Source organism: Zophobas morio, unplaced genomic scaffold (assembly GCF_036711695.1).
Source record: "Zophobas morio isolate AGI-343-1 ecotype UQ-CSIRO unplaced genomic scaffold, CSIRO_AGI_Zmor_V1 ptg000030l, whole genome shotgun sequence".
NCBI lineage: Eukaryota > Metazoa > Arthropoda > Insecta > Coleoptera > Tenebrionidae > Zophobas > Zophobas morio.
This window is the reverse complement of record NW_026972135.1, coordinates 9094885-9122291: the sequence shown is the minus strand read 5'-3', so window position 1 is coordinate 9122291 and position 27407 is coordinate 9094885. Positions and strand designations below refer to the sequence as shown.

The following is a 27407-nucleotide window of genomic DNA, read 5'->3' as shown; positions in this document are numbered from 1 at the left end:
ATCGCAAGAATTTTGAAAATTCCCGGACATTCTTGTGATGACCGTGGGTACATTTTTGTGTAACATTGTAACAATGTGGTTGATTATGAAAACTACGAGTGTTGCAAGTGTTAAAACCAAGAAAACCATTTCTTGTGAAAATTTTAATTCAGAACTTACGGCTGGCGAGAACTGGATTTTAGAAAATTCAAAACATGTTCCAGTGGGGTCCGTAATTGATGATAGATGGACAGGTAAATTCAAACCACAATATTCGAAGATGGCAGAAAAAATAGTAATAATAATAATGAGATTATGCTTAGCTAGAGGCACATGAAAGAATGACAGACAACTTCAATATTGACAATATTCTCATTAATTATTATTATTATTAGAAATAGAGAAAGTCATTGTATGGCTCTTTGAGGACCATACACTTAGTTTTTTCAGTTGGAGTACTCTATATGTTTTTGCATATTCTGATTGACTTCTTCTTAGGCTTTGAAAGCACGGTTGCCACGTTGTTCCAAATTTCTATAACTTTTGAGCAGTGGAAGGGTTTAAAAAAAATCGCAGTAGGTTTATTATCACTTCGTCCCAAAGTATTTCTACTCTCGTAGCTCTACTAATTTAGTAAATATTAGTTGTTCACAAAAGTGGAAATACCCTTAATTATCAAATACAGTTGACTTAAAATCTAAAGTAAATACAACATCTGATTCACTTTATCCACAACTTCAAGTAATTTTTTTTAGTGAACATGTGGTGATAAAACAGCATATCAAAATCATGACATTCAGGTTATAGTTAATTGTCTTGTTAATGTTGTAGGTTTTGAGATTTTTCACACTAGTTATCAACGCTTCGAAAATATAACTTCTGCGTCAGTATCTATAAATTGTGCAGTTGTACTGGATGTGGAATTTTTTGCTGATGACGGAGAAAGCTTAGACTATTATAAAGTACGTTGTTTCAACCATACAGGCACATGGCAAAATTTTTCTGTAGTAGTCATACATGAAAGAATTTATTATACGCACAATAATCAATTAATGCGCACTAAGGCAGATCTGACTCCCATTCAAATCGTTATTAAGACTTCACAAACCACGGAATGGAAAATACAAAATTGTAAGTGAATTTATATTTTTATATCTGAATAACAATAATTAAATGTAATATCAGATGAGGTATTGTGGGCCAACAACAATACGAATAATCTTTGGCCTCTGAAAATTCCAGAACAAGAAGAATGGAACTCATTAGCCGTATACAGTTTTCTCTGCAAAGAATGCATCTTACATGTGTTTTATGGTAACAAGTCAATTAATATCACAGGTGCTAACAACGAAACTTTTCTTTGGAGCCAGTCATGGAAACAGAATGAAATTACGTTAAATAATTCGAAATCTGCAAAAATCAACTTTATGATATCTGTGAATAATTCGCTTACAAACTTGATGAATGACAACAAATTTTGGGGTCTTGATATACATTTGTGCAAAATCAAAAACGGTAACCTTTTTTCTATTTTTCTCTGGGTTATAGTTATAACAAATATTTTGATAGATTACAAACAGCAAATAAATGGTCCCGCACAACGCGTTTCACCCATATACACTATCCAAGGTAAGTTGTCATTTATTTTAAAACAAATTCTACTATTCTATAAACTGAAAAACTATATTCTTGAATTCTTCATATTTTCAGTTGTGATAAAATAATTTCTTTATTCTCTGTACAATCTTGATAAATTTATGATTACCTTTTTTTAGTTTGCATTGGAATTTTGGTACTGTCTGTTTTTTGAAGTCTTTTAAGAATTTTTGAATCGAACGTGTCGGCGACTACCTGAATATTTAAAACGTTTTGTTCTCCCCGAGTGTAACCTGAAACAGAGACTACCAACGTTTTTGCGACGTTTCACGATGCTGAAGTATGAAAAAATAAGTCTTCCTTTTCCGTCTACCTGTCTCGAATTTTATTAGACACATAATTTCCGAAACTACTAGACCGATTGTTGTCAATTGTTGTATGTATGTTAGAAAACAGAGACGTTCTGAATTACACTAATACAAAGGTAGCTTACCTTTATGAATGATTGAAAGATGGCAAAATTATGAAAGAATTGAATACAGTTTATTCACATTTATTCTATGGAATCTTGTCAAGTCCAAAGGATTAGGTACTGCCAATATCATCAGTTTTCATAAGTACCTTCGATGAAAAAGTTAATTTAATTACGTTGGAAACACCAAACTTGTAGTTAATATATTGAAAACTACTCTGGAACCACGCTAGGATGAATGTGAATAAAACAATATGTGGAAGTCTGTCTGTCTATATGTCGTCATCGCTTGTCTGTGTTGATCTTTAAACAGCATTTTACAATTTAACTTTGAAACTACAGAGTTGCAGAATCTTGCAAACGTGTCGAGGTAAGCATAATAAATCGTTAATCTAAATTTATCCATTGATGACCTTATCACAGACTTTTGCAACGGAAAAACTCACTTTAAACAAACGCATAGCATGCTTCTATACATTTACTTTAACATTACATGCAGATGTTTATTTTAATTTATAGGTGTTATAATTAAAAAAAAATAATAAACTCGCAAAAATTAAATAAACTCGCAAAAATTAAATATTATCGTTTTTCTAACAAGCTGTACTGTAATTTAGGGACTAGGGAAGTTCTATTTAAACAAATTTGGACAAATTTTTTTATATGTAATTGTTATGTATGGCAGGTTTTAGGTTATGAACGCAAATTTTGTTGTATTTATTTTCCATATGTCAATAGTTTTGTGCCGACATGTCAAGTGATTGCACATATGAGTTTGGGTAAGGGTAATTATATTATTGAAATACATATATTTTTTATATTTATTTTTTTAAATTCTAGGATCATTACGTTAATTCTTAGAATAATCTGTAATGTTAAGATTACAGAAATTAGCATCTAAAATAAAGCTGTATTAATGTGTTGGTCACTAGAACTTATTACTAAGTGTATAGTGAACCAAGACCTATAAGGTTATATGGCCATCATAAAAGTAGTTGACCGCAAATAAATACCCCCTTTGTGTGGTTCGCACTAAGCTTACCGGTTGGCAATAAATCATCTTCTAAACATTTCTTGCTCATATTTAACAGGGTCGGCTTTCAAAGCGAGTGGTTATTTCGGAACCCTCAGCGGCTGCAGGTAGTAAAGAAATAGTGGAGTGGTGGATTTTCATATTTAGTGAAAGCCGCCCCTGAACGAAACCACAAGAGCCGGTCGAGCTGCAGTGGACACGTTATTTACGACCCTAAAACCTTTTCTATTGTAAACAACTTAACTTCGACACAATGGGATGATTTTATGATGGCCATATAACCTTATAACTCTTGGTTCACTATATATGTATATATTTTCTTAGTCCTTTCATTGGAAAATATGTCTGTTTATATACCAATATATTATGTTAAATTAAATTAAATTTAGTTGTCATGTGGGTATCACTTCTGAAATAATTTGTTGGATAAGTTGTAAGTGTGGAACAAAAAATACGGAATATAATACCACTATTGGTAATTTTCAAAATTTGAAGATCTATCAACCAGAAGGAACAAACCAGAATAATAATCAGATAACAGGGTACTTTATGTATTCAGTTGAATTTGAAACATGGAAGTTCCTATAAGATTTTTGTTAAAATTATGAATCATTAAAGTTATGATTGGAAAACACTTGACATATTTGATTTCATCTGTTATGACACAACTATTTAAATTCTTGGATTTGTGTAATGTTTTTAGCAAATACTCATGATTTAGGAAACATAACATAAAATAACGTTTTATAGTTTTGGAAATTTCATTGTACCCTATAAAATTTTATTGGCAATAACGAGACGGACAGTAGTAAAATAGTAAGAGATATTTACTACTGAAGTTGTCGCGTGCCGGTAATGCCCAGATGTTAGAAACCAGAATAATCCAGGTCTGGGCAGGGACCATCGTTACTTATGAACGGAAATGACCATTATTTTATGAGTACAACTACCTGCCAAATGTTCTCAGACAAATTCTAGTGAACTGGTGTGAGCCATAAATATTTCTTACCATTGTACTACTGTCCGCCTCGTTATCGTCGTAAAATTTTATAGTGTAGAATGAAATTTCCAAAACTATACAAGATTTCCTAGAATGTGCGACAATTTCAAAATTTGAATAAATATTATCGCATTATAACTATGTATTTTAAAATTTCATTTAAGGTGAAAAAGCTGATGCGAATGGAAACTTTTAGATATCGTCTTAAAAATTCAGGTACCTAAGGTTATTAAATAAGTAACATCAACTTACCTATTAGAATCAAAATAATTTAGCATAAGTACATTAACCTATGTAAATTAATTATCCTACATATTTGTCGATGAAAGGAAATGACCGAAAAATTGGGAAATTATTTCGTAAATTGATTGTACTCGTTTTATGACAATAAAAGATTATCTTCAAATGATTATTTGAAGAATTTCGACGTTCTGGAAATCCAAAACAACAACACTGAATCATCGATGGATTCACGAGATGCCAACCAAAGATAAACTCCGTCTGGTTCTTATCTCGCGATAACAAAAAAAAGCTAAAATTAAAAGTGATCGAAGCGGCAAAATAAATTATTTTTAATAAGAATAATTAAAAAAAAGAAGAAGACAGTTACCTTTGAAAATTATTTAGGGAGTCAAAAATATTTAACTTTCGCTTCATATAAAAGACAGGTAGCCACTTATAAACAACAGGTATTTAATACCTGGGTACATTACATAGGTACTATTAATGCTACATATTTTTGCTGCACAAGTAAATATTAACGTTACAGTTTTGGAAGGAACCCATATTGATACGATTGTTACACTCTAAATCATTCAATTTTGGGAGGTTAATGTTACTAGTAGTACTGGCTTCGCTTGTAATGAGTGTATTTTTAAGTATTTGCCTCCGCTTCATCAATTCAAGAAAAAATCTTCTTAGAAACTTGTATTTTTTTGGTCAATGATTCCTCCACGTAACCCTCCTCAATAGTAGAGAACTTCCATCCAATGTGAGTCAAGTTAGTAGGTCTCCACCGCTGTCAACTAAAAATGACGCCGAGGAGCGGCGGAAGCAATGTCTTGTGTATAGAGCAGAATCTGGTAACTGTATCTAAGAATTCAGCTATCAGTTTAGGAAATTTAGAGAACGTATTTTTTTCCACCGCCTGTACAGTGCATTTGTTACGCTTGTAATTAATAAAAAATCTGTTGTGTAGCACGTTCTTCGGTCTCAGGTCTTTATTCATTCAGTATAATTGTAAATAACGTGTGTTCTTGTTCTCGTCATCGACAACGGTAAATACTCTAGGCTTTTTGGTGTTTTGAGCATCTACGCGTTTTGTGAGCATTTAATCTAAAAATGAGCATCGGCGTGGCAAACAACTAAGCTGTCTGTAAAGCAGCTTAGAAAACGAGTAAGATCGTTGGAAGAGTGAATTTTGACTAAACATGGCCACTTTCATGAACGTGGAACGTCGTCAAAAGGTGTATTCAGTTTGAAGAACATATTAGGAGAATTTTTCAGGTAATTAATTTTTAATTATGCATAAATTGTGCAGTGCTTTTTTCTAACACTGGCCATAGAGATTTCCATCTCAAGTTGTTTACCCCATACTAACTTATATTTTGGTGACTCGATTTTTGCCTTGATGGTTGAACACTGTCACTGTTTTCCTTTTTTTGTTGTATCGAGATGCTACTTGAGCATCAACTCTTCTACTTCAGTAGGTACCATCATCTAGAAAAACTAGAAACATTTTGATTTGATATTCGAGTAGATACTTCGTATTTCGAGTATGAGCATTCAGTTTTATTCATACCAACCATTGTCGAAAAATTGGTCGAACGGTGAGTTAAAGTGATGGTACGTATTGGGAATAATAAATTGAAATGTGTGAAGATACCGACTTGCCACGTACACGCGGTATTAAAATATTAATTTGCGACAATAAGTTGGTACTCTCGAAACGGCCATGTAACAATGTTTGAATAAAGATTAGAGAAGCTAAATTTATTCTGCTTTCAAGAGAGTGCTCATTAGTCTGCTGTAAAAGATCTTGTGGGCCACAGTGTGTTACCGGGTAAACCCCAAACATTTTAAAGTATAAATATTTAATAAACCTCCTGAGAACTCTTTCCAAGGCATAAAAATGTGGCATTGATGATATGGGGACCAAATTACACAACCATATTCCAACCATGAACGAACAAGAGTATAAAATAACCTTTTGATACATTCTACATTTGTGAAGAGTTTAGTGTTTCTGACAATAAATCTAAGAAATCTTAATGCTAAAGATGTTATACGTTCAATATGCGGAATGAAAGTTAGTTATACCCAAGTCCAGTATTTCATTGCAATTAGTGAGAGGGAGTCCCTTAATATTGTAGTTGTACAATATAGGCTCAGATTTTCTGGAAAAGGTTATTTTTTTACATTTCATCTTGTTTAGCTCTTAGCCTATTTAAATCACACCAAGAGACCAATGAATCTAAGCTATCTTGCAAGACTAAACAATCATCGAATGAACTAATGATACGCGCCATTTTGAGATCATCAGCTAGAATACATACACTACAGTTTAAATTGTCTACAACATCGTTGTAATATATCAAGAAAAGCAGATGTCCAAGAGTGGACCCTTGTGTCACACCGCTCTTGGCATGAAATAAATCTGATTTGCAACCACTACATTCAACAAATTGATATCGACTAAACATAAATGATTTCATTAGGTCACCCATTGCATCACAAAAGCCATATTGTTCCAATTTCTTCAACAATACACAATGATGCACTCTGTCAAACGCTTTTGTGAGGTATGTGTATACAGCGTCCACTTGCTGGCGATTGTCTAGTGCTGAAGAAACAAATTGGGTAAATTCCATTAGGTTAGGTTCCGTGTTGATTAACACTAATCATAGGCAACATACGGGCGTACATAGCTTTGGATACGATACATTCAAATATTTTAGAAAAAGGAGCGCAATAGATCTGTAATTATAGATGTGCAATCTATTATCAGATTTAAATACCTATCCCGGTTGCTGACATCCATGGCAAGGCGGGGACTTGCGAAATTGTCAATAAAATATTATCTTGTTGTTTTATAAATATAAATATACTGATTTATAGGTAATCATGATCAGTTGTAAAATTCAGTTTTATTCCAAACTTATAGAGAATTTTGAAAATTCTCGCACATTTTCTTGGGATGATCACAATTCAATTTTTGTGCAGCATTCTAACAATGTGGATGATTGTGGAAATTGCTAGTGTTGCAATTGCTAATTCCAAAGAATGCAGTCCTTGGAAAAAGTTTAATTTAAACCCTAGAAATGGGGTGAACTGGATTTTAGAAAATTCAACACATGTGCCAGTGGGGTTCGTAAATGATAATAGATGGACAGGTAAATGCACGTTTACATGACGCACTGCGACTCTATAATCATTTATAGAAACCCTGTATTAATTTTAATCTATTGGTGTTATGATTAAAAAAAAAAGATAAATTCGAAACATTAAATATTATCATTTTGCTAACAAGCTGTACTGTAATTTATGGTCGAGGGAATTCTATTTAAAAAAATTTGTACTAATTTTTTTATATGGAACAGGTATATGTGATACGTTTTAGGTTATGAAGGCAAATTTTTATAGAAATTGTACATAATTGTGGTATTCTTTTTCCATATATCAACAATTTTGTAATGATATGTCAAGTGATTGCACATATAAGTTTGCGTAAGGGTGACTATATAATTGAAATATATGTATTTTTTATAGGAGTATTTATTTTCTAATTCTAGTATCAATAAGTTAATTCTTAGAATAATCTGTGACTGTGATTATAGACATAAGCATTTAAACTAAAGCTGTATTAATGTGTTGGTCAATAGAATTTATTACTAGGTTTATTTTTTCTTAGTCCTGTCATTGAAAAATATGTTATATTATTAAATTTATTTACCGTGTAAGGATCACTTTTGAAATAATTTGTTGGATAAGTTTAAACGAAGAACTTTTATTTTCCAAAGATTCGAGCTTGGGCAGAGGTTTAGCATACAAGAATAAATTCGTATAATGTATGTACTAAGCATCTTCTGGGCGACCTTTGCTTAACTCGGTCCATTATACAACACTTTGTGAGTGTGGAACAAGAAATACGGAATAAAATGCCAGTATCGGTAATTTTCAAAATTTGAAGATCTATCAGTTGATAAGGTATGTATTCAGTTTCTGTATGATAAGCTAAATTTGAAACATGGAAATTCCTACAAGACCTTTATCAAACTTCATCAATCATGTAACTGGAAAACACTTGACACATTTGATTTACGATACAACTATTAAAATTGTTTAATTTGTGCAATTATTTTAGCAAATACACATGAAACATAAGATAAGGAAACATTTTATAGGACTTTTAGATAAACAAGTACCACAAGGGTCAATTCTCGGGCCTTTGCTCTTTCCTATTTATATAAATGATGTGTCTAATATACTCAAATGTAATTTTAGCCTGTTCGCTGATGATTTCAAAATATTTAAAACTATTAGGGATAGTAACGATATGTTTTTACTGCAAAGTGACTTAGATTCTCTCTCATTGTGGTGTAAGGATAACTTAGTGAAATTAAATTATAGCAAATGTCAAGTAATATGTTTTACTCGTAAAATTGTGGCCTCATCATACACTCAATAACGAGAAATAAATAAATTAAACAAAAACTACAATTATAATTTCGACAGTTAGTACAACAAAAAATGACTACGCGTTTTAATATCTTGTGTTACATTTGTTTATACGAGTACGTATTAATATTATTACTAATTAACAATAAACACAATAAAGTAAGTTATTACATTATTCATATATTGTGAGTATTTTTTTCCAAGGTTTTCTGCAAAGTACGCATTTTTTGGGATTCCTAGACTTGACACTAGATGTGCAATTTTTGCAGATCACTTTGTGACCACATGGAATAAATGCGTTTTGAGCTTCGTTTTCTAGACAAATAACACAAACTTTGGTTGCAGATTTCGGAGGAGGGTTTTGCCGTGGTCCACTTCTGGGATCTGCTGGAAACGTTTTTCCAGAAGCTTGGTCCAAACTTAGAGGTTCATTGTACGAGTCCGGCAGTGGACGGGCAGTTGTATCTGTAATACATTAAGGGGCTAATTTCAAATTAACTTAACGACATCAGTGTAGCAACCCCGTTTTGCGACGTCGCTAAATTAACTTGAAATTGGCCTCATAGTGATTAGTTGTGAGAGTAAGAATACTAATATAATTGAAAAGGGTATTCTACACGTGATAACAAAAACTCTCATTGTCCCTTTTAGGTTGGCATTAACTACCCAAATAATGCAATCCACCAACTTCAAAATCGCCTTGCAATAGCAATAGTGCAGATTAGTGCGACGTATAAATTTCACGTATTCTGAAGGCGAATTATAAACTTTCATCTATTTCGAAGACGTGTAATTTTTCCTAGTATTAAGAATTATTGTAGCTGAACTGAGATTGTAGTAAAGTAATAAATAAAAGTTAACTCTTCGTTTATTACGAAATTTAGGTTGGTTCCTAGGAAGGTTTTGTTGTGGGTTCCTTGTGTGGGTTCTAAAACTTTCGTCCAAAATTAGCCTCTCAGGCGGGGCTGATGGGGTACCGCGTCAATTCGTCGCGCACAATTCGTCGCGCGACAATTGATCGCAAACAACTGATCGCAGCGTCAATTGGTCGCAGCGACAACTGGTCGCAATGACAACTGGTCGCAGTCACAATTCATCGCAACACAATTCGTCGCAAGTACAACTGGTCGCATGCGACAATTGATCGCACGCGAAGAATGATAGCGTTTATAGAGAAAATAAGTAATTGTTATGAATGAGGAAAATAAAATAAAGTGCTATATTCTCAAAAATTTCATTATTTCTAAAAAAGTATCAAAATCATCACAACAGGAATACACATTGCATTTTATCATGGAAGATAAAAATGTAAAAAAAGACAACAATAACTATCTATATGTATTAATTAAAGTCCAAGTACTGTTGCATACAGTGACATCAAATGTTCAAAATGTACTTCTTCGGTGGTTTAGCAATAATTATAATTGATCATTAAAATGTTTCAAGGTTCCGTTTCTTTTTTTTAATTTCAATTTTTATAACAAACAAAACTATTTATAAGCGTTAATATTTTATTGTTTACTGATGATAAAAATTTATAGACTTATCAAAATCAATGACATCGTGAAAGAGATCTCATTACAGTTTTAAGTGAAAAAGTATCATTTTATTACGTTAGATAGTTTAAAAAATTGAGTATTATATTTTTTTTATAAATTTGATGCAAAGAAATTTGAATCTACCTATATAATAAGAATTATTTTTGGAGTTTACTGCATTCTTTGCAGAACATTTTTTTGGTCACTACAAATTAGTTCTGGATTATCTAATAATCATGATAAAACCAAATATATTTTTCATTTAGAATTTTTTTTAACGCTCATTTTCGGATTGCTGGAACCCACATTTCTTACCTCGCAACTAATAATCCCCTATAATCCTCACAGCATGGTACCAAGTTGAGGTACGTATTCTGAAAGGAAATTCAAGGAAATCATTCAATGAGTGGCTCGAGAATATTGTCTGGTGTCATTACAAATTTCTGATTATTGTTCAATGTTTTACGAATAAAAATAAGTGCAGAAAAGTTTTTAGATTTTTTATTTAAAATGCTGTAAAAGAATAACAATAATATACATACAAATTATTACATGTCAGCAGTGTTGGGAAATATCTAGATACTTGTATCTAAATAAAGTATCTAGATAAATTTTTGGCTATCTAGTCTGTCTGTATCTAGATAAAATCGAATTTAAGCACAAAATATCTGTATCTAGATACAAAATTAATGGCGCAGATACAGATACATTTTTTTATTTCACTTTTTTTTTCTGTAGTTATTAGCTCGTACTAGTAGTAATTTTTGATACTTCATGTTGGTGATTTTGGTCACATAAAAAAAAATAGAGGTAAGAGGTCGACTAATAGTGTTCTGTCACGGAAATTTTAATATTTTAAATATACAAATTTCATTCGAGATACACCCACATAAAACTTTATGACAGATAATGAGCGAAACCTCTGGACAATTGCAACAGTAATTTATTGCTTTTAACACCCTATGCGACCAGATATCGGCACGTTCCAGTAGAATTTTTCAGGGCCGTACTCTGTTAAAAAAATAAGGTGAAATAATAGACAAATTGTATTAGTTAAATAATATTTATAAGATTATATTATAAGTCACTTTCAGACTCAGATGAGTAGTTATTTATTGAAATTATAATTTCGTTAGGCCGTGTATTTACCTACAAATGTTGATTCAACTTTTAAAATGGGCCGAATACAATTCTGCCATTTTTCAGAAGATATGAGTTCTGATTGTTGTCTAATGAGATTTACTACAGCGGGAGAACTTTCTGAATTATTATTATATTTTCTAATATTTCTTTTTTAAGTCACTCCATATTAACTCTAGCGGGTTTTTAAAGCATAAAAACACTGGAACAGACACTCAAATATAACGACCGACAAGTAAGACGTGAAATCAGTTATTGAAATGAAGACCAATTCAAATCTACCCAAAGTACGTTTTGGTATTTGAGTAAACAATTTCATTACCGAAATCAGGTAAAACTTTCAACTCAACCTGAACACGGGTCTGTATAAAATGACCTGTCAAGCCGTTTTCATAATTTATGGTTGTGGTTTCAGGAGCACCGCTTTTTGAGTGATTGGTCCCATAAAAATTTATGTGGGTGTATCTCGAATACGGTTACAGTACTGGAGGAAGTGCCAGATTTAGAATGATGGTTTCGAGCCAAACCGGTAAAGTGTCATAAGCAGTACCCCTCATTACCCAGATAGGACTGCCGATGACAGTGGCGTACAGTTTTTTTTTAAGCGACTCATGAAAGAAAAATTGTTAAATAAAACAACCCACATAACAGATTTATATTATCTATTAATTAAAACCATTTAACATATTTAAATAAATCAATAGATCATGAGTAACAAGTGCTACAAACAATGAATACCGTTAAAAAGTAGAAAAAATCGGGATGACGACGCCACTGAGTGGTGGTTATTCGCAATGGCGTGACTAATTTTTTTTTGGAAAGTTTGAAAAGTTTATTGAGGGGTGTTTCACTTGGAAGGCCGACTATTCACTCAGGATTATTTGCCTAATCTACCGGATGTAGCGGATCTAGTGCTTTAATTTTCTCCAGCCCATGTTGTAAATTTTTGTAGGATGCAAAGTGCGGGGAATAATAAAATCAGGTAGCAACCCGTAGCAGGGTCACTCATGAGAAGCTGCGAATGTATTATTTCTTCTTTTTTTTAGATCTAAGAGCCGAAAACGGCTCTTAGATCTAAAATAAAAAATATAAACACATAAAATTATTCTTACCATTGACGCTCTAACAAAAGTTTTTGCAATATATATTTACAATACACGTAAACCTTTCACGAACTCTGTAAACGATCCGCTGCAATTTACAGGGCATTAAAATAAGTATTATATCCGTCCAGTGGAATTTACATTCGTAGCATATAGATACTCTAAATGTACTATTAGTTCATAAATTTTATTGTTTGGTGATATATATAAAGGTAAGGTATTTTAGTACACAATATGGGCAGTCAATTTGATTTGCAACGAACACTCTTTAAATTTAACACATTTTTACAATAAAAAATAAAAATTGACTTCATTTCTGTTACGAAAAAACATGATACCTATAGATGCAAATTTACAGATGCTCAAAAATAATAAAAATTCATAATTTACAAGCAAAATTTTGAGAAAATCCAAAATTGTGCCATGCTGTAATGAACCAATGAGGGTAGTTTTCTTCCCCTACCACTTCCAGTGTTTAGAAGGGACAACTATCAGGTTAAATTTTTTATTTACCGTGTAGTCTGCAAAGAAATTAAGTCACCATGCCTTTACAATTTGTGATGAGTGAAAGAAATAAAAAAATGTTGGTGTTTGAAGGACACGTTCACATACAAGAACGAGAAACTGAAGAAAAAACTATATGGAAATGTAGTGAATATTCGAAACGGAAGTGTAAAGGTAAATATTTATTCGTTTTGTTGGGTTATTTGAACATATGTAATCAATAATGATATTTTATAAATCACAACCTAAATGGTAATTCACGTCGACCAATACGCGGCTGTTTCGTTACAACACGCAGCCACTCATTAAATTTTGTAACAACTTACTTTAATAAATCTTTCTTTTCTTGTCAGGCCGTGTTCATACTTCTGGAGAAGAAATACTTAAGTATACCGCACATAATCACGTTGGGGATGCCATTAAAATTGACGCCAAAAAAGCTGTAACACAACTAAAAATGATGTCAAAACGCGTTGAATTAAGCACACAAGATGTACTAGCTTCAGTTTCGAGTAATTTCACCACTGCAATAGCTGGTCAAATGCCCAGTGCATCGTGTCTAAAAAGGACAGTGCAACGAAGTCGACGTAGGGAAGAATGTGTACCACCGACACCTAAAGACTTACAATCGTTGATTATTCCAGATGAATACTCTAAGACTACGGACAAAGAAGACTTTCTACTTTTTGACAGCGGGCCAAGTGAAGAAAGAATCATTATTTTTTCGACGAAGCAAAACCTACAATTGTTGTTAAAGAGCAAAAACTGGTACGCTGATGGTACATTTAAAACAGTTCCCCAAATTTTTGTACAAATGTACACAATTCATTGTGTACATTTGAACAATGTGATACCTGCCGTATATGCTTTGTTGCCAAACAAGACGCAGCAAACATATACTAAAATGTTCCAAGCATTGAAATCATTACAAGATGGATTAAACCCAACGTCCATATTGGTTGACTTCGAAAAGTCCGCAGTAAACGCAATCCACCAGGAATTTGGCGAAACCAAAGTTCAGGGTTGTTTTTTCCATTTCACGCAATCCTTTTGGAAACACATTCAAAGATGTGGACTGCAACAGAGATATGTCACTGACGCAGATTTTGCGTTAAATGTAAAAAGTTTGGTGGCGCTAGCATTTTTTCCAGAAGATGCAGTAACATCAGCATATGACCAGTTGCTAGCGACTGATTTTTTCTGCAAGAATGAAACTATTTTGCAGCCACTTCTGACATATTTCGAAACGACATGGTTGGGTGTTTTAGACAGAAGAGGACGCAGGCGAACTCCACAATTTTCAATCTCTATGTGGAATTGTAGAAACTGCGTCGAGAATGATTTACCAAAAACGAATAACGCTATTGAAGGTTGGCATAATAGTTTTCGGTCATTGGTAAATTCCGTGCATCCCGATGTATGGAAATTTATTAAGTGTTTGAAAAAGACTTTCAGTCATTAAATGAATTAAAAATTCAACAAATTTTGGCTGGCAACTATAAAGTTCAGCAGAAGAAATCTTATAAAGATTTAACACAACGTGTTAAAACCATTAGTGATAATTATGAAAAATATACAGTTATTGACTATGTTAGAGCCATTTCGCACAACATTCAATTAAGCATATAAATTTGTAAAAAATATACCTATGTTTTTTTTTAAATAATTGTATAATAAATCTAGTTAAGAACAATAAACACTTTTTTTTTTGTTGAGTACTTATTATAATGAAGCTAGTTCCTATAATCTAAAATAAGCAACGATATAAATAGTAACAAGTATTAATAAAAAGTCTTATGTAACAAGTGGTTTACGCTCCTATTTTTTAATTTTTAAAGTGCAACTGCAAACATCGTGACTTAACTACAATAAAATTGTTTTTAATTCGATATTTACACCTTACCTGATTGCTAAATTTATTGCAACTTCAAATTCAGGATACAAAATATTTAGTTTTAATGAAAGAAAATACTTCCCGATGAATTTTACCTTGCGATCAATTGACGCTGCGATAAATTTACGTACGATCTATTGTCGCTGCGATCAATTTACGTGCGATCAATTGTCGCTGCGATCAATTGTCGCCGCGATCAATTGTCGCGTGCGACCAATTGTGCTGCGACGAGTTGCTTGCGATCAATTGTCGCGCGATCAATTGTTTGCGACCAGTTGTCGTAGAATCAATGGCGAGTTATGCTAGCTGAACTGAGACTGTAGTAAAATAATAAATAAAAGTTCTTGCATTACAAAACTTACTTCTGGGCATTTGGGCTATTCCTCGTCTACTGTCGATCTCTGATGCACTGATAGCCATTGCCAACTGTACTTCTAATGCTTCAGACAACTCATCCGTGGAGTCAAAGTGTCGTTCTAATTCTGGAGGTAATACAATCTCTTCTGAAGGTGGATCAAGTGTAACATAATTGTCAGTTGAAGTATGACGCTGGCTACAGGTTTCGCAGACATAATTTTCACACAATGTGCAGGCGCTCGTTAAAGCAAATGTCTCTGCTGCAGAATTATCGAAATTACTTCCCGGTACATCGAAATCATCGGATTCCAGCAAACAGGCGAGATCTCTGAAGACGACATATTTAGGATTGTCCACGAAAGTGGTACTCCAGGTTTTTATCAGTGTGAAAATTCTTTGAAAAACGCTTTCGGGAGTTGTAGTGTTGCTAAGCTTGTACAAAATGGCGTAGATTGAATTAGCTAATTCTGCGTGAAATGTTTCTCCTGTAAATAGAATAAATATTTGATTAATTAAAATTTAACTCTTAAAAAAATTTGCCACAGAAATGTACTGCAGTGACCAGATTACCAATATTGCCATAATTTTTTAAAAGGTTTTTTTTATATATCAAATTGGTTTTGGAATTTCCTGAATTTTTCCGCCTCGTTGTCATAATTTATAATCATAGGTAAAGTCGCAGACAAAATTTGGTGGCAGAAACGTCACTTTGTGTTTTATACATGGTGGCTCAGATAAAATTCTGCGCTTTATTAACTTGAGAACGGATAGAGATATTGAAATTCTGTAAACGCCATTGTTTTTAGTGTGAAGGGGTGAGCTTAGTTTAGTAAATCATTAATAATTTTGAAAATATATGTATGGTGGCGTCGTCGCAGTGCAAAGCTATATTTCTTCAAACTGTAACGTGTATTTTTTAATGTATTTTCATAGACCATTAAATTCTGATTACAATGTCATACAGTACATACTTGGAAATTTATTACATTTTCAGTTAAAAAAAATATAAAATTTATTTAAAAGATCCAGTTGAGAGCAATAAAGCATCGAAACAGTTGCACTAGCGATTGTTTTGAGAACTGTGTGGTAATAGTTTATGGATGGACAAACAAAAATACTTTATTTGCGATATGAATAAAATTGATTCTTAATAAAAAAGTCTAATATATAATTTTATAATTGTAACTTATAATGTTGATGTTCCAGTTTTTCAGATAGAACACACTGCATTTTGTTACTCTTTATAAATACATTGTACAATATAAATAAATATTATTGTAATACTTACCACAATTTTTAACCATAGAGTCCAGGATGCAAAGAGTCTGCAAATTGGTATATTCATTTCGTAAAAGAAGGTTTGCCTCTATAGCCTTCATCGCATATTTCGGACTGTAATATACGTAGAACTTACAAATAGTCTATATAATGTTTAAAATGTCAAATTTATCGTACTTAACATCATTTTCCACAACTAAATCACATAATTGTAGAATTCTATCCCAGTCTGGTCCATTTACTGTAGGGTGGGTGGCTTCATCTTACAACAAATTAAATAAAAATATTTTTGGGGTTAGAGTTATAAGGCGCTATCAACAAATATCCTAGTTGACACTGGATAATTAGGTTGTTCAGAAACTTCTAATTCTGAAGGGGTAACACAATCGGTTGTTGTAAAGGTGAATTAAGTGTAACATAATTGCCAGTATTGTTGTCAATATAATCAGCACATATTCTGAAACGGCCGTTTGCAACTGTTGAAAACAAGATAAAAGATTCATAATAAAAGCTCCCAAGAAATATCTTGCATGTAATATAGAGTTGTCTCGGACAGGAAACATCACACCCATTAGTAAAAAAATTGCGAAAGAAGAACTTTTACAAAGACGTACGTCAGATATATGGATTAGGTACCGTACGTAAACCAGATAGGTGTCTGGTTATTTGTGTCCGGTTGTGTTTCGTTGTGTGTTCACTTTGTTTTATATTTACGAAACTTCATTACTTTAATTTGGTTTGTATTTAATATTTTAACTCTGATGGTATTCCTATTCCAAAAATTCACGATACCCCACTGGAAAAGTTTAATTGTGATACTTGAGTGAGCTACTGTGCTGTTTGACCACTCAATTTAGGAGAAAGAAATTTTCTTTTGGTCGCAGATTTTTGGCTTCGACTCGCTATGTCGTGCTAACTAGAGGACAATTTTTGTTGATCGCATCTTAGATTGTGTCTTACCCAAAAGATTATTAGAACTGTCTTCAGCTCGAAACATTTCAAATTTTATTGCCTAGTTACCACAAAATCTGGAAAACTATATTTGAAGTGGCATCACATCAGCAGATTTTTTACTAATCGAACATGAACTAAGGAAGTACATATTGTAATAGGATCTAGTCGCCGAAAGACTACTTTCATGGTTTCTTCACGTTTCATGATCGGTAAAATATGAAACAATAGATCTACCGTTTCCGTCTGTCTGTCGTCTGTGTTGATTATTATTAGATAGATAATCTCCGAAACTACTAGATTGATTGTTTTCAAATATTATACGTCTGTTAGAGATATCGTGTTGATGGTAAAACGCTAACCAACATTGTCCAATTATCCCCCTCAACAAATTGATGACGTCAGCTCCACATTTTGCTGAGTAAATGGCACTGAAATTTTCAAAAATAACATAGGAAGAATTAAATAATAAAAATTTTAACAGTAAACCGAGTTAAGGTTGATCCATAAACCACAATTAGAGGAGTATATTATTTAATAAATTTTGAATATTCTTTGCTAAAGAAAGCTGACGTAATAAAATTGTTTGTGGAGATGACTGGACAAATTTTGGTTAGCCTTTTACCAGACAGACAGACGGAAACGCGAGACCTATTTTTTCGTACTCTATAGGGGTTATGAAACTGCGAGTAAACGTGAAGGCAGTCATTCGCTAAAATTTATAACATTTCTTTAGTTTACGCTCGGGAACTAAAAATACGTGTACTTACCCTTCATGAGATTCTTTTCTTAATTCTATTTAACCGTGTTCCTTAAATCCGATTTTGTAAAGCTGGATTTAATAGACCTAATAATTTAATATTATTATCAAAATACGAAAATCCGAAAAAATACAGGCTGAATCAGCGTAAATGACGAATAGGCACCCCAAAATACATTTTTTTCTGTTCCTTAAAACATAGTAAAACTTAACAAATATCATGATTCCAAATATTGTATTCTTTGCGACTGTCAATTCTGAGCAGCTGAAAATTATTTCCAAAAATGCCAAGATATTCATTTTGCCAACACCTAGAAAACGGACATGATCTTAATTTATGGAAAGTATCAAAAATTTTTTAATGGCGGCGTCATTTAGGCTGAATCACCCTGTATACTGTCAGGATAAAGTGTAATTTTTTTACTGCTTGCAGTATACTTAAATTTTTGTTTTGTAATGGGATTCATTAGATGAATAGCTATTTTAATGTTTTCTCTACATGTCGTGGGTTCTAGAATATGCAAAAATAAACTTACAGTTTTTGTTCGTCTGTCGTCTGTCCCCTGTCGTCTTGCGTTAGATACTACATTGGGAATAATGTTTTAAAGTAAACTTTTGAACTTTAAATAGGACAATGTATTTAGTTTCTTGCTAAATATTTTAGTTTTACGGTTATCATACATTTTATTTTAAAAATATTTGTTTTAACTGATAAAAAGATGACGTTATTATTTGCTAAGTTTTTTATTTTTTTTTTATTTATTAACAAACTCGTCCAGAATTACCATAATTTTGTTATTTACTAATGGAGACCTAATATTTCTGTTAATATGAGAAGGATCTGCCATGAAATATATATGTTTTTTGATTCATCAGCTGGATTAGAAATGAAATTTTGAAGAACAATTTTTCTATAGATTCAATGCCAAAATATTTCCACATCGCCTGATTTGCTGCACCCATATCTGTCTCAATATTTACAATATTTAGATTGGTTTTTGTAGTTAAAATTATTAATTCTTTAATGTCATCTCCCAATGACTGTCGACTTGTGGAATTTCCTGTAAAGTGATACGAAATGTGTTTAACATGTGAACATATTGATAAAACTAATACCTACCAAACACCTACCTCACATATTTTTAATATTCAGTTTGTTGTAGATGTGTGTAACTCAAAAATGTGCACTGGTTGCCTCAGGATAAGATTGTTACAAAAACGTCGACTGTAACAATTTGGGAGACTGCCATTGTGATTGTTTTACCACATATTTTTTTATAAATAAAGTATTAACATAACAGTATAACTCGTCATATCTGATAAGAACTAGAAGATTTTTCTCGAACTAGAGGTAAAGAAGTATAATAAGGAATGTTCATTTTATAAAGCGGACACTGAAAAATTGCTACTAATTCGAGTACTTTGGGCTAATTTAATTTTTTTTTTATAAACATGTTTAACAATGTTATATGAAACAATTATTCTTATTCTCTAATCAATTATATTCAGAAACTATCAAATTTTCTAACTATTGCGCGAATACCGCGAATCACTCTTTGCACAGGTTTGTTTGTGATTTTCTTCGTAGCAGGAGGCCACATTTTTTTAAATTCTCCAAGTCATGATGTTGTTCGGCCATCCTTTCTTAACACTGCTTTCATATTTGCCTATTATCGCTCAAGTGGACGAAGCTCAGGACAGTTGGGTGGTTTATCTTCCTTTTTTAAAAACTGTACATTATTGGCATTAAGAAGCTCCTGAGTGGCACCAGCATAGTGAACCAAAGCCAAATCTGGCCAAAACGATGGAGGGTTATGATGTTTGCGATAAACAGGCGATAATCGCGTTTTTATACATTCTTTCCTGTAATCATCGCCCCCAATTGTTCCAATCGTAAAAAAAAAAACTAAAACTTTTTAACCCACAGAAACAAATGGCTTGCCACACTAAGACTTTTTTCCCAAACTTTTCAATTTTTTTTGTTTTCATGTCATCGAGGACATCTTCCCCTACGACTGCATTATAAAACTGGGAGCCGGGTAGTGTATTGCAATCCATTTTAACCTTCGTTTCGTTGTCCATCAAAACACAACGATTTTTGTTCCTGACCAAAATTGTTTATAATTTCCCGCTTTTTTTTTGAAACTGTATGCGCTGCTTTTCGCTTCTTTTTGGGATTTTTTGCTTTAATACGTTCTACTGTTATTCTGAGTCTTTATATTTTGTACAGTACCTACGGTAATACCTTGCTTCTTCGGTATTTCCCGCACAGACATACATTTCGTTAATTTTAGCAGCTTAATGATGTTTTTCTCAATATTTTCGTTAAGCGGGCCTTTTCTCGGTCTGGATTTGAGCAAATCTTCTAAAGTATTAAACTCCCCAAACTTTTTGATTATTTGGAACACTGCTGATTTTGAACATTTAGTTATTTTAGCCAGTTCCCCCAACGGAAATTTTTCGTAGCATCACTTTTGCAAAAATAATTTTCTTGCCCCAATGGCGATTCGCTTCATTTTAAAAAGAAATAACGTTATTTTGAAAACAAAAATGGCATTTAATAGATATAATTTAAAGCTTTCATATACAAAAACTAGAATAATTTAGCTTAAAAATTAGAAAATTGGCGTTACTTTAAAGGTGTCCGTTTAATAAAATGAACACTCCTTAAGAGTCCATCGGGCGACTTATCACTTTCATATTTTCTCGACGTGTCATGACCTCTAGAATATGAAAAAAGTGCTCGCTCGCTTCTGTCTGCCTGTTTACCTGTGCTGAACTTTTCATGATCTTGTCTATGCTCACGTAGCACAACAAAACAATATAAAATTATAAGAATTGATAACATAATTGGTGCCGAGTCGTAGAGTTCTATTTCTTTAATAGGGGTTCGTTTTCGGTCAAAGAAGCACGTTGTCTTGTTGGCTGTTATAGTGACAACCGCTTTAAATTTAAATATGTTTGTAGTGACGTCATTCATTTATAGTCTACTAAGGTAATATTTACACAATTTTTCACTCGACAAGCTGATGCAGCTGTAAAGTTTTATTCCACTAAAAATACAGGTAAGATTATTAAATAAGTAACATCAAATTAATTGATATTAAGTTATAAGTACACACAACTACAATACATATTTACAATAAAAGACCTGCTTCGCTTGCAATGATTAATTTGAAGGACGTCGACGTTCGGAAAACCAAAGCAATAATCATCCGTGTCGTTGCACGATACTACGAGGTTAAAACATAAAAGATAAACTCAATAATTTAAAATCTAAATCTCGATTTTATTATTCGGAGACTCCTTTATGTATCCTTCCAGACCGTGTCTCTTTACAACTATTAAATCTGCCCTAGAGTCTGCTAGTAGCGTTGCACTCGAACGCCTAAAACTATGATTCGTGTATTCTTAATAATAATAATAATAATAATAATAATAATAGTTTATTTTCCAACAGGATTAACCCAAATACAGGAAAAAGTTAATAAACATGCTAAATATAGAGAAATATTTTAGACTAAAATTAGATGTTACTAAATGGCACAATTTAAATTAAGTAAATAAAAGTACACATAAATAACAGAATAAACAACAGACATAAAGATATAAATATTCGATAGAACAAGCGGTAAACTTATCTTAAATTAGGTTTGGTATTACTTAGTTTATGCTATACAATTAAAATTTAGATAGAATATAGCTATACATATAGAATAATAATAGAACTTTAATAAGTCAGCTACCGAAGTTATTGCACAGAAGCCGTTTAATACTACTAAAGCTATCGAAAAACACATCGAAATTGCTGCAGTACAAATTTGTGTTACTACATAATATGTTAATTGGGGATTTTTTGAGCATGTTGGTTCTTGGCTTGTTTAAATAAAAGGTTTGTAGATGCCTTGCACTAAGCCTAGTAACATTAATGTTCACTTTCATTAGCAGTATTGGACAGTCAATAAAATTATGAAGTAGATCATATAAAAATTTAATTGTGTGTATTGCACGTCGATTTTCCAGGGATAAACACTCAAATTCATGCAAAAGTAATGTTTGACTATAGCCACGTGGTGGATAAAACTCGTTGTGTTTAAAAAATAAATACTTCAGGAAGTGTCTTTGTACTGATTCAATGCGGTTAATATGGACGTCATAGATCGGATACCAAATTAGTGAACCATATTCGAGTTTGGATCTAACGAATGCAGTATATAAAATTTTTACACATTCTGTACTGCCAAAATGTTTACAGTTCCTATATATAAAGCCTAACATTTGAAAAGCTGATTTTACTACAGTATCAATGTGGTCAGAGAAAGTCAGTTCTTTATCGAAGAGGACGCCTAGGTCTTTCACCAATTCCTTCCGAGTGAGTGCGACATTATTAATCTTATAGGTGTATAGAATATAGTTAGTTTTTCTAGTAAAGGTCATAATCAAGCACTTGTTGATATTTAGATACAGCAGGTTAGCTCTACACCAATTATAAAGAGAGATTAAATCATTTTGTAAGATAATAGAATCTTCTATGTTATTTATTTGCCGAAAAATTTTTAAGTCATCCGCGAAAAGAAGTTTTTGAGATTTGATAACTGCAGGTAAATCATTAATAAATATGAGAAACAACAGAGGACCCAAGTTAGAACCTTGCGGGACTCCTGACTTAGGTATTATGTATTTAGAATGAACATTTTTATATTCTACTGATTGAGCACGATTGATTAAATATGATTTGAGTAATTCAATTAAGGAATCACTAAATCCAAATAAATGCAGTTTGTGTAATAAAACATAATGATCGATGCGGTCAAACGCCTTAGCAAAGTCGGTGTAAATCACATCGACTTGAGTATTAGAATCCAGACTCTCATGGAGAAACTGGCTAAAACACGCTAAATTAGTATTCGTTGATCTATTTTGCATAAAGCCATGTTGTGTGTCAGTTATTTTATATTTGATGGAGCTGTAAATATATTTGTAAAGAATTGATTCGAATATTTTTGAAAAGTTAGATAAGATAGAAATAGGCCTATAATTTTCTAGAATTGAAGAATCTCCTTTTTTCAAAACAGGGCATATTCGGGCTTGTTTCCATATATCTGGAAATAAGCATTTTTTTAATATCAAATTGAAGAGAATGAAGAGTGGCTTGACAAAAACTGATCGACAGTCTTTAATAACAAATGGAGGTATTTGGTCGGTACCAGCTGTAACTTTTGCTTTCAGTTTTTTTATTGAATCGCAGATATCTTTTTCTGAGAAAGAGGTAATATTTACAAAATTGGAATCAAAATCAGTTGCTGAAGCCTTATAATCAGAATTGGAGTCAGCATAAACGCTGGAGAAATAATCACCAAAAGCATTAACAACAGCTGCAGAACCATCAAATACTTCGTTTAGTGAATTTTTTATTCTATTCGGAATACGTGATTTATTCCTTTTTGTTTGTACATACGACCACAACTTTTTTGGATCGGATTTGATGTTTTCCTCTGTTTCGCTAATATACTTCTTGAACGATTCAGAAATTTGCCTTTTTATTAATGATCGTAGTTTGCTATATTGTTCATAAAAATATTGATTATTATATTTTTTGAATTTTTTTCTAAGTGAACTTTTTTTCCGAATGTTTTGAATAGTTTCTTTGGTAAACCAAGGGGGATATTTATTTGACTGAGCTTTGTTAACCGATTTAATTAAAGGGACAGTGCTATCAAGGATGTTATATAATTTGTTATAAAATTCTTCCGTTGCTTGATTTACATCGTTAAATTTTTCTAAATATGACCAATTAACATTTTGTAGTAGCTCATAGAGTTTTAGATAATCGGCTTTTTAAAAGTTATATTTTTTAGATGAAATGTCACTAACAAAATTTTCATGAACTTCGGGGTTGATGATACTTAGGTCAATTAAAAGTGTGGGGTGATGGACGTCCTCTTCGATAAGGGGAATTTTTTCTTTCTGTACAGTTTGAACAATATTATTTGAAAATACTAAATCTAAGGTTCGGTTATTACTATTAACACAGTTATTATGTTGTGTAAAAGAAAATAATTCTTGATAGTCTTTAACCAACAGAACATATTTGGACCTTGAGTTGATGTCATTAAATTCACGAATGTTAAAATCTCCTACCACTGTTACATTATCATTGTAAAAGTAATCTAATAGGGATAATGTTTCGAAAAAAGTTGTTAGAGTTTGATAATTTACAGACGGAGGAATATATAACACAATCACGTAAAAATGGGCGGCATCATGAAGAGAAACCTTAATTCCAACTATATCAATATTGGGAGCTACCTTAGCAACTGAGTCCATATTTAAACTTTCACACACAAAATTGTTTTTAAGAGCAATTAAAACGCCTCCCCCTCTGTTGACTCCTGGAATATTGCGATCGCCTCGATAAACGTTGAAATCTGTTGGAAACAGCTCACAATCGTTAATATCTTTTGTAAGCCATGTTTCGGATAGGCATATGATATCATATTCAGTACTGACTATGGAATTGTAAAAATTTGCGACCTTGGACCTTAGACCACGTACATTTTGATAATAACATGTTAGAAGACCAGAATTGTTGCTGTATTTGGGTGGAATTAGTTTAAATTAACTTGATTACTTGTCGATTGGGTTTGGATAATTTTTGGTAGGCCTTGGACATATTTAATTATTAGATTATTCTCACCGCTGGCAGTTCTTCGTTGTAGTTCGGTGCGAACGTCCTTGTAATGGGCTTGCTGCTTGGGTGTACGATCAAAAGCGATTGATATTCCGGAAAGTCTGGCATTTTTCTTGAGATTGTGGGCATTTTTGATAATGCTGTGTACTTGAAATTCGTTGCTTAAAGTAATTTTGATGGGACGCGGGCGGGTGTTTGCTGTATTATATCGTCCAAGTCTTAGATGGTGGATGGTAGTATTATCAAAGGGAACAGTAGGCGTAATTGTGGAGATAATTTCGGAGATTAGGTCGTCTTCATTGTTCTTACGCACATTTGTGGGCAGAGATGCATTTTGCTCTTGAGCTCCGTAAATTATGATATTGCGTTTACGAGCTTGTCGATCATTGATTTCTTGACAAATCAGTTCAAACTGTTCGCTACTATGCCGATGGATATCTTCTTTTAATTTATCGATTTTTGCATCTACATCATGTGTGACTTTCTTTAACGTGTCGAAAAGTTCATTTTTAAGAGATGATAATAGATTTTGAAAGTCTTTAAATTTGCTAATGTTGTCACTGCAATTGTTGCAGAGTAATTTGACATTTCTTGATTTTGATGTCGTTAGTTTCATATCATTGTCAGAAAGTCCAGCGCAGGATTGATGTAATGGCCCACGGCAAGCATCACAGTGTATAACTGGAGCACCAGCTGAAGCTTTCAAACAGTTATGCATGGAATCATGTATTCATCTGGATTTTGAAAATTACTTTTTGCAGTAAATATTCTTCATCAAAAGTATTATCCAAGAACTCCTCTATTTCTTCGAGTGTGAACACCTTGGATTTCCTTGGTGTGTGCCCCACAGACTGTTGTTTTAGGAAAGCTGGCACTTTATGAAATCTAAATCATAAATGTTTAATTCATTTCACACAACGACAAATTATTTTTGTAGTAAAAATTGTTGATGTCATTTCCGATGATCTCAACAGAATATGTTTACTATCAAATAGATCGGTACAAATTTGTCCAAAAGGACTTATCTTCAAAAATAAACTTATTGGGGTTGTATCAAATAAAAAATAGACCCGGTATGTTAACAAATGTATATATGTTTATCTGTATATCACCACGTTATTTATTGTTTTAGGAGCCAATTCCAAGTTGTCCAGTTGCGCCGGCGCAAGTCACTGGTGCAGCGCAACTTCGTAATGCTGATTTGGGTATCAAATGCTGGTTGCTAGGGGTGACGAAATAAACAAACGCACTTGTGTCGAATTTTCCATTGCAGTTTGCACCATGGAGTTGCGGCACCTCTAGTAGGCAGTGCAAGTTGGCGCAATTTATCTCGAAAAATTTTAGAAGTTTATTGTCAGTGATAGTGAGTGTCTTTGCGTGTTAGTGAGTGTGCTGGGGCCGGTTTTGATTTTTGTGCATACAGTAAATAATCCTCAAAATGCCTAAGGTAAAATTATCCATGAAAGATAAAATCAAATTATGGTTAGGGAATAATTTGGACACTAATTTTCAATTTCCTTCTTCAACCAAAGACAATGAGTTAATCTGCAAAGAGTGTGGAAAAGTTGTAAATAAACATTTAAAATACTGAAGCTTGAATTATGTTCACATTTTTGTTTCCTAGTTTAAGTGCGAAAAAAAAATCACACTTTGAACAACACTGCAGTGGCGATGCACATAAAAAGAACGAGAATAAATCCAGTAAACAGACTTTATTAAACATTAGTTCCGACAATGATTTTACGCAATTTTGCAGCGATTTATGTAGGGAATTTACCGCAGCAAATATTCCATGGAATGAAGTTAGTTGTCCTGAGTTTAAAAATTTTATGCGTAAATATACAGGACGGCATTTACCTTCAGAAAGCACTCTGAGAAAAAATTATTTACCAAAAGATTACGATATGGTGAGCACTAGAATTTTTATTTAAAAACTTTTTAACATAAATTTTATAATTTACAGGTAATTAAACAAATTATAAATTCTGTTGGCAATAATAATATATGGATTAGCGTCGATGAGACGACGGACAGATTAGGAAGATACATAGCCCATTTAGTAATGGGAAAGTTATCTTCTGAAGAAGCTGACCGTCCATTTCTACTAGCTTTGAAGCAGCTTGATAAAACTAATAGCAACACAATCTCGAGATTCATGAACGAATCCTTGGGTGTACTATTGATAATTTTAAGCATTGAAATTATTATAATTTATTTAATTGTTAATTTGTAGCTTTATTGTGGCCAAAAGGAACTGAACACAAAAAAGTTAAATGGTTTGTATCAGGTGATGTTTCATACATGATCAAAACTGGTACTAATTTGAAGGTGTTTTATGAAAATATAACACTCTTAACATGTATGGGACATCGGTTACATTTAGTTTCTGCAACAATTAGACTGAATTATCCAGATGTCAATGGGATAATTAGCA

The 27407-nt window shown here is 32.6% G+C and overlaps 2 protein-coding genes across 6 annotated transcripts; one reads left to right on the top strand and one right to left on the bottom strand.

Moving 5' to 3' along the window:
• On the top strand, nt 1-2558 carry LOC135138136 (uncharacterized). Its single transcript, XM_064068018.1, has 5 exons — nt 1-233; nt 811-1110; nt 1165-1494; nt 1549-1608; nt 1755-2558. The coding sequence occupies exons 1-5, from the start codon at nt 38-40 to the stop codon at nt 1787-1789; spliced, it is 921 nt and encodes a 306-aa protein (XP_063924088.1). The 5' UTR covers nt 1-37; the 3' UTR covers nt 1790-2558.
• Nucleotides 2559-8655: 6097 nt separating this feature from the next.
• On the bottom strand, nt 8656-18952 carry LOC135138134 (hepatocyte growth factor-regulated tyrosine kinase substrate-like). 5 transcript variants are annotated; one of them, XM_064068014.1, is made up of 7 exons: nt 18819-18952; nt 18293-18369; nt 17532-17607; nt 16749-16833; nt 16582-16685; nt 15299-15778; nt 8656-9222 (listed from the first exon to the last, which is right to left on the bottom strand). In XM_064068014.1, the coding sequence occupies exons 3-7, from the start codon at nt 17566-17568 to the stop codon at nt 8930-8932; spliced, it is 999 nt and encodes a 332-aa protein (XP_063924084.1). In that variant the 5' UTR covers nt 17569-17607; nt 18293-18369; nt 18819-18952; the 3' UTR covers nt 8656-8929. The 5 variants fall into 5 exon arrangements, with proteins under 5 accessions (XP_063924084.1, XP_063924083.1, XP_063924085.1 ...); XM_064068013.1 differs by having other exon boundaries at nt 17532-17599; XM_064068016.1 differs by lacking the exon at nt 8656-9222 and adding an exon at nt 14903-15253 and having other exon boundaries at nt 17532-17599; nt 18819-18951.
• Between the last annotated feature and the right edge of the window lie 8455 nt (nt 18953-27407).